Source organism: Protobothrops mucrosquamatus, unplaced genomic scaffold (assembly GCF_001527695.2).
Source record: "Protobothrops mucrosquamatus isolate PMUCROS unplaced genomic scaffold, P.Mucros_1.0 scaffold387, whole genome shotgun sequence".
Lineage (NCBI taxonomy): Eukaryota > Metazoa > Chordata > Lepidosauria > Squamata > Viperidae > Protobothrops > Protobothrops mucrosquamatus.
Genome location: NW_015386719.1, coordinates 355,672 through 367,351, shown reverse-complemented (window position 1 = coordinate 367,351; position 11,680 = coordinate 355,672). Strand labels below are relative to the sequence as shown.

Genomic DNA, 11,680 nt, shown 5'->3' with positions numbered 1-11,680 from the left:
ATTATTATTATTATATCCAACCAATGTTTAACAAAAAAAGTGGATGGAAACCATGTAGCAACATAACAGTGTTATATAATTACAAATCACCCAAGAAAAGCTACATAGCTTACTATTGGAGGAGTCAGAAATTTAATGAGTCTTCATAAAGATCTGAAATCAGTTATACAAACTGCCAATATATTCATAAAAGAGAACAATATTCTGAATTATAGGCAGAATGAGATATATTTCTGGTTTAGCCTTAAACCTTACTTCTTTTACTTACCACTGGATTGGGTCTAGGTGTATATACTCGTAATGGCTTGACTCCATTGGTCACTGAATTAACTTCAGTTGCCGTAGGCTTATCATCAGTTGACATGATCTCTGGAATAGGTGACATCACAGTTTTTGTTGCCTGAACATCTGATGGAGTTGGGATGTAAATTGGTTCTGGATCCATCTCTCCATCTTTTTTTACCCACAATGGAAAACTTTTAACAGGTTTTTCTGGTTCTGTATCACAAATAGCTAAGAAAAAAATGAAGTTGTTTTTCAAAGAAAAATCTCCATTATCACAAAGTACTGCCTAGACATAAGACTCCTCTCAGCAAAATAATTATTTATAGCAGTAGTCTGTTTTACTTAAGTAATCAAAGAAATACTGAGCAGTCTTTATGAACAAAAAAAAAAAAAGTAAATGAAAAGTAGTGCCTACCTCCACAATAATTATAAACAGGGAAAATTTAATAAAGGAACCAGGAAAATAATCCTTGAAATTAGATCTTTTGTTACCCAAATTTATTCCTCCACATAATCACAATTCATCACATAATTCTGCCAATAAAGATCAAGCTTTCTAAACCTATTCTGAGAGAGCCTAATGCTTTGCCTTTTCAACCAAATCCTCAGTCTTTTCCATCTCATTTGAATCAGATACCTACAAAGGTATTTTTTCCCTTTTGAAAAAAAGTGGAAGTTGCATGGCAACAATTCTGAATTGTTTATCAAATTACGTGAGAAGGTGAAAGCCAAGCTTGCAATTGGCTCTTGGGTGACCTGTGAAGAACAGCTAAATTATCATGTGCTTCCAAACTATGTTAAATAGTTGTTTTAAAATTTTAGGTGTTGCTATGTAGCCCTCTGCACTGATAGTGCTGTCTAGTTCAAGGAAATCCATGTAAATAATACCATTTGCACGTCCCCAAAAACTAACTCTAAGTTTCCCTGCCAAATCTTGGGTGCTCAATTTCCATTACCCCCCCCACACACACACACAAGTGTAGATCTGTGATATTTCATGGACTGATTACATTTCATCATCAAGTGGCAAATTTAAACTCTTGAAACTTTCATTTCTGCAACATGCATGTAAGGAACCCATTAAGCACAAGCTTTGCAATACTAAAAAAACATCAAAAATATGGTCCACCCAAATATTCCTGTGGAATGCCAATCATGACAGCAATTTCCCTTTGAGTGATCTGGCAACTAACTTTAATCAGTTTATCAAACAAAATCTCTCAGTTGCTGTCATAGTTGTCTACTTTGTTCTTCATTACAGGTAGTCCTTGACCTACGACCACAATTGAGCTCCAAATTTCTTTGCTAAGCAAGGTAGTTGTTAAGTCATGCTTTATTTTACGACCTTTTTGCCATGGTTGTTAAGCAAATCACTAAATTATTAAGTGAATCAGGCTATCCCCATTGACTTTGCTTGTCAGAAACTCCCAAGGAAGGTTGCAAATGACTTTCCCAAGACCTTGGGATGCTACAACCATTGTAAATACATGTCAGTTGCCAAGCACCCAAAGCTTGATTATGTGACTGTAGGGATACTGCAACGGTCATAAGTGTAAGAACTAATCATAAGTCACTTTTTTCAGTGCCACTGTAACTTTGAACAATCATTAAACAAATGGTTGTAAGTTTAGGACTACCTGTAAATAAATCAGCTCTTCCCTGTTTACCATTTTAATGTGGCACAATACAGATAATCTTCAAATAATGATGGCAAATGGGACTGAAATTTCCATGAAGTTGCAAGTGGAGACCACATGACTCTACAACATTGTAACTGTTCACCATCCAGAATCACTTGATTAAATAGGCAGCTATAGAATTTAACTAACTAACTAACTAACTAATTTTCTTTGAGGTCTGGTCAGAAGTACCACTNGTGGCACAATACAGATAATCTTCAAATAATGATGGCAAATGGGACTGAAATTTCCATGAAGTTGCAAGTGGAGACCACATGACTCTACAACATTGTAACTGTTCACCATCCAGAATCACTTGATTAAATAGGCAGCTATAGAATTTAACTAACTAACTAACTAACTAATTTTCTTTGAGGTCTGGTCAGAAGTACCACTAATTCAGTGTTACTACAAATTTGAATGGTCACTGAATAAGTAGTCTCATTAAGCAAGGACTTACAATACTCATGTCAACATAGTCATCACCATAAAAAAAAGTCCTATATTTGGCACTAAATTTCAACTAGAGAAATTCCTCTGCCAATAAAAAAATTAAATGACTTGTTTAAAGCACACATGGTACTTCTTGGGGGGTTTCCATTTCATGCACTGCAATATAGCCTTTTCTCACAGCAGCTTCCTATCAACTGAACTGAAAGAACAGATGCTAAAGATCATGTTAGAGCTTCTATCTAAGGCAGTGGTTCTCAACCTTTTTAATGCCGCGACCCCAACTGGTTGTAAGTCGAGGACTAAACCGGTCGTAAGTCGAGGACTAAACCGGTCGTAAGTCGAGGACTAAACCGGTCGTAAGTCGAGGACTACCCAACCGGTCGTAAGTCGAGGACTTTCCCTGCCCGGGAGCGCCACGCATGCGTGGTTCCGCCCCCTGCGCTGGCCGAGGCGTAGCTGGCAAGCGGCAGAGGCGGAGCAGGCCAACCACCAGCTGGCCCAGCTCAAGGGAGGTAAGGCACCTGCCGGAAAAGGGGAAAAAAATGGCGGACAAAAAAAATGGCGGACAGCCTTGCTTGGCGACCCCCGTGAAATGGTCGATCGACCCCAAATGGGGTCCCGACCCACAGGTTGAGAACCACTGATCTAAGGGTATGCCACAAAGAAGGGGGGAGGTGTCAACCTATTCTCCAAAGCCAGAATGGGACAACTTGGTGCAGCCAACTCGTCATGGCCAACTCACCATGGGACAACTTGCTACAGGACAATTCAACAATTCAATTTAAATGTTTAAAATAATTTAAAAAGTATTTTAATTTCTGCCATTCAATTTCATTTTGTCCCTCCTTTTGCATCCTTTTTCTAATGATTCTATTCCACCATTTCTTCGATATTAGTGTAACTCTTGTCCCACAGCAAGTTGGCCATCGCAAGTTGTCCTGCAAGAGAGTTGGCCACAGTAAGTTGGCGGTGGTGAGTTGGCCATGCCGAGTTCACTATGCTGAATTGTCCTAGACGTCTCCAAAGCACCTGAAGGCAGGACATGAAGCAATGGATGGAAATTAATCAAGGAGAGATCCAACCTAGAACTAAGGAGAAATTTCCTGACAAAACAATTAATGACCTGCTTCCAGAAATTATGGGTGGTCCGACACTGGAGGTTTTAAAGAAGAGATTGGATTATCATTTGTCTGAAATGGTATAGGTTTTCTGCTTGATCAGGGAGTTGGAATAGAAGACCTCCAAGGTCCCAGCTCTGTTATTCTGTTGGCAGTTCAGCACACTGAAGGCATTATCTTTCATTCAACCTTTTTATAAATCTTGTGTGAGTTGAAGCATTAAAATATACCAGTGTTTTTCAAACTTTTACTCTCAGGACCCCTTCCCACTTTTAAAATTATTTGAATGATCTCAAAACAACTTTTGTTTGTATGGGTATATTTAGTGATATTTATCATATTAAAAATTAAAATTGACCCTTTACTGGCTCTACCATTTCTCATGACTCTCTGGTAGTATTTTAATATTGTATTTTGATAGTATTCTATCTGGGGGACTCCCAGAAGTTCTTGGACCGCACTTTAAGAAACACAGCAATATACTTATTCTTCAAATTCAGAAGGTATTGCTGTACTGAAGTAAATATCTAGAGTAAACTACTTTCTTGCACAGTAAACATAAAAAAACTTGGAATAGAGGGCCAGTTGCTTCCAAGCACCATATGCTACAGAGAAATTGCCCAAGCAATTTGTATTTGGGTGAAAGAGAGGGATAAAATGATAATAAAATAAATGCACAAGTTTGTTCAGATTTAATTTAGGATCATATCTGGCCTTCGAGTGGTGTGCTAGGAGCTGCACTCTAATATAATAGCAAGGCCAGAAGAACTGACAAAGAAACAAACTTTCTATCCTATTATATTTTTGCTAAATTATGTAGTTTTCATAGCAACATATAAAATCAGTATCATGTAATAGCCACAATAAAGTTGTTATACACAAATCTTTAATACGAATATTCTTAATGAAACTGAAGGAATCTAATGTTGGGACTTGCAAGACTAAAGGTAAATCCCAGCAAATAAAGCAATCGATAACAGGAAGAAAAATCAATTTGTCCCTTCTAAGAATCCGTTTAACGTAAGGGTTCACAAGGATCAAGTGCCTCTGATCATCACAAAATACAGATCTAAGAGAATTCGCCTGCCTCCACAATGAGTTGTCCTCCACTCTGCTGTCTAGGTCCACCTGAAGGAAACCTAATAGTTGGGCAAGTCCTTCCCCCGGCATCAACAAAGAAAAGCTCTCTGTGTCAATTTATAAATGTGAATCAAGCTTGGTCACTTAGCCACTAAGATGGTGTCTATTAACACTTTGGGAACTACTGCTTCCATGAATTCCAGGTGCTAATATGAAGCCATCCTGGGTCTTAATATGGGAAAAGAGTTTGGCCACTCTAGAAAATGCCAGATACTCAATGCTCATCTCCAACAGAATTGAGAACCAATGTCTCCTGGCTCAAAAGGAAGCAATGATTATTTGTCCTGTGCAGCATTCTTTATAAAATTGAGGCCAGAGGGAATGCCTACAGTAGCTGATGAAGCCAAGGAGTCACAATGCATCAGTCCCTACTTCCTTACATCATGGAAGTGAAAGAACCATGTGGTCCTCTTCCTATTCTGTTCTTCCTTGTGGCAGAGAGGTAAACCAAAAGGACTGTTCACAAATCTTTAATTATCCATAAGACTTCTGAGTGCAATGTCTATTCTCCTAGGGCAGAAAATGTCTTCTAAATACCACTTAGAAGATACAATGTCTTTCTGGCCAGAAAGACAGGAGAGATACTATAATATTATTCACTTTCATCTCTTTCCCCTCTTCATGATTCTTCAGGTGCATTTTTGTGAAGACAATGTCAATCCAAAATCAGAATGTGATGCCTTTCTATCCAAGTTGACTCGTCCCAGACCAGGTGCTCTTGAGACAAATTGCTGCTTTGGATTCCAGCTATATAGGCTGGCTTTCCTGTTGTACGATTCTCTGAAGATCACCTTCCTGGAAAGGATGATGAACCCAAAACCACCATTTGTGGGAGCTGATCACTGTACTGGGCCTTTAAAACCAAACATATCTTTTAGGCAAATCTGCTCCTAAAATCCAAGTAGATATCACTGTAACAATCATATACAGTAAGTGGTTGTGGCTTAAGGCTCCTTTTCTATTTTAAATGCACATCCAGTGACATTTCTATCTTGTGCCAACACCTGTCTGTGATGTGGAAGTCTTTAATTTGATTCAATAAACTGTTCAATATTTGTAGGGTTAATATAAATTAAGAATACGTTTATAACAAACAGTAACAAGCAGAACAAAAATTAGGAAAAAAAGTTTTGAATTGGCCTGGTCATAACCCAGAATTCACTGAACTTTTTGTTAAGTATCCATAATGATTCAACTTCTGCAAAATGTAATTTTTTCATCTGGAAATAACATTATCTATTATAACTATGAAAACCAAACCTGTAAAAAAAAAGGATAATTTAACCCAATGTTGCTCCACATTGTTGTTTCTACTTTGATTACACTTCCTTCTTGGAAACCTATTATTAGGTTTTCAATGCAGGTACTAGGACAAAAAAATCATTTGTAATTTTTCCACTACACTTACTGCCAAATCATCTCCTAAACCAGGGGTGTCTGGTGTCAAACTACCGGCCCCTGGGCCGGATGCGTCACACGAAGCCGTGCCCACCCCATTGCTGGCAATGGCAAAACCGTCCTGATACATTGTGCGACGTCATGTGATGTCGCAAGTTTGACATGTCTGTCCTAAACTGAAATTCCAGAGCTACAAAAGTAATAAACATGGTTATAATTGAAACATTTTTGCATTTAAAGATTATGTCCTACATCAGTTCCATAATACATGTGTGCTGAAATAACACATTTTTTTTTGAAAAAAATAGTGGATATAGCTACTGAACAGCTTAGCAAGCTAAATAGCTTATCAATACTTACTATATTCAATCTTCTTTTTCTTCTTCTTATCTTTTAGTTTCATTTTTTCTTGCTCATCTTTTGCAATTACATCTTTTTGTTGTTCCTGATTTCTTTCACGATATAATTTATGCTTCCCATACAGAGGCTTCTCCTGGATCTTTTTGTGCTTAACTAAGACAACTTTTCTTTTTAGGCAAGTACATCCAAACATGCAATCTGGTTTGCGGCAATGTGTTGGCTGACGTTTTTCAACAGCTAAACTAGAACAGATACACCCAAGCCGACAAAAATCATTGTTGCATGGTGGTGCTTTCTTTTTAATTATTTTGTGAATTGGTTTGTTTTTGAGTGACGCCTGAAAAGTGTTAATATATACCTTTGTTATATATTCAGATAAATATTTGCAGAGCCACAAATGAAAAGCAAATGTCATAGTATAGCTCACAGAATTACTGACAAAGAATTCTATATAGCAGGCTAGCATTCAGAATCCAGTGGGGTGTTTAATCTATTGCAGAAAAGCAGCAATATACCACTGACATATTTATTTCAACAGACTACATATCTACTATTAATACTAAAATCAGCTTATTTATATTACGAAATTATAGGAATAATATAATCAAGATGAATGCTATATCAAAAGCTGCACATCTTCCTTGATTTTTTTTCTAGATCAAAAAACAACTTATACAGGTAGTCCACGACTTAACAAACATTCATTTAGTGATTTTCAAATTTACAAGGGCACTGAAAAAAGTGACAACCAGTCCTCACACTTACAACTGATGCAGCATCCCCATGGTCACATGATCAAAATTTGGGTGCTTGGCAACCAGCATGTATTTTTGATGGTTGCAGCATCCTGATTGCCATTTGCAACCTTTCCAGCTGGCTTCTGACAAGCAAAGTCAATGGGGGGAACCAGATGGGCTTAATGACATGATTCACTTAACAACTGCCTTGCTTAGCAACAGAAATTCTGGCCTCAATTGTAATCATAAACTGAGGACTATTTATACATTTCAATAAAATTTAAATAATCCCAGAGCTGCTAACTATAATATCAATAATAGTTACCAATATAATGCAAGACTAAAGTCTGACAAACCAAAATCAAGGTAATTAAACAATTGTAGATTTTAATAATTGAAATACGATGGCCTTTACCAGTGTAATGGATTTAGATACCCATCAGCTTTCTGGGAACTCTTAAGTATTCTATGAAGCTATTGTCTTATTCCAAGGAAAGGGGAAGTCTCAGTAGGAATATGTTCTTTAATGCTAAATCTAAAATCTTCTACTCAGAAAACTGAATGACGAAAAATGACACTATGCTTTTTGACTCTTAAAAGGACACTGAATCATGTTGTTTTCTAGTACAAGGTAATTATTGTAGAAATTGTTCAGACAATTGTTAGACAAAATTTATATTTTCATCCTTTAAACTTACCTGAGCAGTCAGTAAAATTGTCAAAGATAGTTCAGCTCGTTCCTCTGTAATGTATGTCCGTGGTTTACCATCCCATAATGCACAATCTTCTAAATCCAGCAGTTTCAACTGAGTCTTGGATAAAGTTGACAGGCGACTGCCCTGTTGCTGCTGCACCTGACGCACTGTGATCTGTTTGCTCTGCAAATTTTCCTCTGTGCCCAACATCGTCAAAGCATCTTTCTCGGTAACTGTCTGATCAATTGCCTGAGATTTAGACACTTTCTCTTCTGACACTAATTTATGTTTGTGGTTTTTTGCAACAGATAAACCTACTGGATCTTTTTGGGGAGATTTTTCTTTGCCTCTTGAGACTGCTTGCTTTTTGTTCTTAACTTTCTCTTTTTTCTTTTTAGAAATAGAAGGTAAGCCAAGAGGTTTGGAAGTATAAGAACTCAAATTAGAAGCAATGGATTGTTTTTTTAGAACACTATCTAATGTCCGCACGTAGCTGGTGCTTTTAGTTGGAAGCTGATAAACTACAGGAGAACTAGATGTGCTAGGAGAAAATCCAATGCTTGTTTCCATCAACTTTCCTTCATTTTCTAAGTATTCATCAAGTTTGTCACTGCAGAAGGCAGATCGATTCTTCAACAAGCCTTCTAAAATGATGCCTGAATAATAATAAAAATACTTATTAGCTTAAGAGTACTTAAAATCTCAAGTTGCAACATGCTTACACAAATTCCATTAACTGAATTTCAGAATATTTAGCTAAGCTTAGAAATGTTAAAAACTACAGGAATTTAACTGTAAATGTAAAGAGAAATAAATATATTTCAATTATGATTGTAATTATGAAGCCTTCCAGAAGACATTTCTCTTTCTTTTTTACATAAGTTCAATTTGGAAAACCTAATTATCCCCAAAGGTTTAAAGGAGGAGATATTAATAAAAAGCTCATATCAATGTCTGACAGTTGCAGTTTCAGCAACATATTGCTTCCCTATACACTAGGAAGATGAGGCCAGAGGGTATTTAATGTAAATTATATTGATTTCTAAATCACTATTTAAATCATTTCTTGGTCAAATTAAATTTTAACTTTTTAAATCACTAGTTGCAGTGTTAAGAAAAGAGAGCACATTCTTGTTTAATATTCGAGACTGATATGTCCATTACATACAACCTATAGAAATGTTTTTTAAATCAGAAATATTAAGCTCAAGGAAGTCAATATTCTATTATCCTAATATTGAGAACTTTTGCTTATGGACAAAATGTTTCTCAATATTGTTCAAAACTGCTTTTTAACCTGATTTGCTCAACAACTCAATACTCAGTTCCACCACACGTTATGTGAGAGTTAACTTGTGGGAATATATTGCAATTTCAATATCAGTCTTGAGCACCAAAGTCTTTTGCTAGAAAATGCATCAAATTAGAACTGCAACTATAGTTGCAAGGGCTTAGACTGTCTTCTTATTACTGGATGAAAATCCAAAAGATCTTTTCCTTTTCTGACAGATCAATATATACCTAGTTATTGCTTGTTGTTGTATGCTATTTCTAATCATTCCAGACAATATCAATATATAATTATCAACTACCTATTCCAGGCCTGAATCTGATCTACTTAGTGTCCAAAAACAAAGAAGTATCTTTGTTCCATATTCTGCTATTTGCAGATACAATGTGGTAGCCAATGTATACATAGAGCTTTATGTTTAAAATATGACAGTCATTCTGTTCCTTCAAGTAGAAAAAGATTTGTGCTGTGTAAAAAGTTCGTGTAAAATTGATAAAATCCATACATATTGGATAAGACCAGCATAGGTTTATGCAATTTGGCAACCATTATTAGAAATGCTTGGCAGTTTAGTTTTTTAACAATTATGTTTTAATTATGATTTAGTGCTTCCTTCTTTCAACAAAGACCAAACCTATAAATAACATTTGTAACAATCTGTATATTTTACCTAAGGCAGGGGTCCTCAACCCCCGGTCCGTGGACCAGTACTGGGCCGGCATGCCAGTAACCGGTCCGCACAAACAAGGAAAGCCCCATCTATGGAATGCAGGCAGCACACAAAACCATGTAGCCTCCGATCCGCGGAAAAACCTCTCTCCACAGAACTGGTTCCTTGTGTCCAAAAGGTTGGGGACCTCTGCCCTAAGGTTCTTTTCTAAGGGCCACCACCAAAAGGCCCGGAGTCATTTGGGTAGTGAGATGGGTAGCATATAAATTTAATAAATAAAGGAAGCTAGGTCCATTTGTTTTTTCCCAGCAATATGGCAGTCACTTCTAGTGAATATCAGATATGCTTTAACAGGCAATGTAAACTTAGTCACTCAATTCCTAATACTAAATTTGGTTTGAATCTTCAGCTAAAAGATCTGTTGACGGGCAAGCAAGCATTTTATATGGTCTATTAATACATTAAGATTTCCTTTCCACCCTTGCCACGTCATGTATCTGGGAAGCTTTAAACAAGAGTAAGCCAGCTAAGAATGTGAGCCAGATATTAATAATGCAATGCATTTTTGGTCTGTAATTTTAATTAAATTGTGGGGGGGAAATCTTGAGTATTTTTTATCTAACAAAATTCTAAAAATAAACTTGTTTCAAAAATATAAAATATACATGCATACTTTATTATCTGTCCTCTGTGATCTATAGTCACAGAATATTTTGAAATCACAATTCTATGCATTCTTTCTCTCATTTTCTCATTTCATTTTCTTAAAGTAACATTCTGTATCCAAAGTTTTCCTCTTACCTTCATTTTTTGAAGAGTTGTGAAATTTTCCCCGCCAACCCTTTATTTTTGTGATGTCATTTGTCTTTCCAGTCCTTGAAATAAAATGAAGTCCAGCATCTGGCAGTATAAATGAGTTGAGAAAAATGGGAACAAAAGAACTGTGAGATCATTTTGCTTGACAAACATGTTAAAAAACATGCTACATACACACAAATACATAGCTGCTATGATGTACTTAACATGTGTGGTCCATCTAGACTTGCAATTCCTTTGTGCAATTTCATTCTCTGTACCAATTGTGCCCTTTCCTGGACCATAAGGCTTTATTCAGTTATTCTTGCCCTCGTCACCTCTAGAATGGATGACTGTAACGGGGCGTTGGTCTTACCTGAACGCCTTTTCTCAGTACGGAGACGGAGACTCCACCAATGGGTTTTCTTTGTCTGCCTGCTCTTGAAACCAAGTATCCAAAACTTGTCACGCCCCCTCCTACTGGTAATCCAGTCTTAACGAGGGCGAAGCGTTTGAAGATTGACGAGGCATTGGCTCTCAGCACCCTAACACAAATGGTCTAGCTGACCCTAGGGTGGGTGTGGAGTCTCCGTCTCCGTACTGAGAAAAGGCGTTCAGGTAAGACCAACGCCCCTTCTCCAGTACAGGAGACAGAGACTCCACCAATGGGACATACCAAAGCCTCACTGTCCCATAGGGTGGGAAACCAGAAAGGCTCAAGTTGTCTCTTCGGAAATCACTTGCTGGAGAACCCTCCTACCAAAGGAGGCGTCCGCCGCAGCGAACCTGTCAATTTTGTAATGGCGTATGATTGGAGAGGGCGAGGACCATGTAGCGGCCCTACAAACCTCCTCAATAGACGCTTGAGTGGCCCATGCAGCCGTTGTTGCTGCACTCCGAGTAGAATGTGCGGTAATATGACTTGGAGTCGGCAGAGACGCAGCCCAGTACGCCTCTCCTATGCAGTTCCGGATCCACCTGCCAATGGTGCCGGCGGAGACCCTCTGGCCTAGGGTGCCAGGTCGGAAGGACACCCATAGGGCTTCGGATTTACGGAAC

General features: G+C 37.6%; 1 protein-coding gene across 1 annotated transcript in view; it reads right to left on the bottom strand.

Moving 5' to 3' along the window:
• The window catches only part of MGA (MAX dimerization protein MGA), a 61,771-nt gene that overhangs the window by 35,646 nt on the left and 14,445 nt on the right, over positions 1-11,680 (bottom strand). Inside the window, exons 6-9 of the mRNA XM_015815936.1 lie at positions 10,628-10,726; positions 7,869-8,521; positions 6,434-6,770; positions 269-513 (exon numbers count right to left, since the gene is read on the bottom strand). Of these exons, the coding sequence (XP_015671422.2) occupies positions 269-513; positions 6,434-6,770; positions 7,869-8,521; positions 10,628-10,726 (1,334 nt within the window). The remainder of the gene's footprint in view (positions 1-268; positions 514-6,433; positions 6,771-7,868; positions 8,522-10,627; positions 10,727-11,680) is intronic.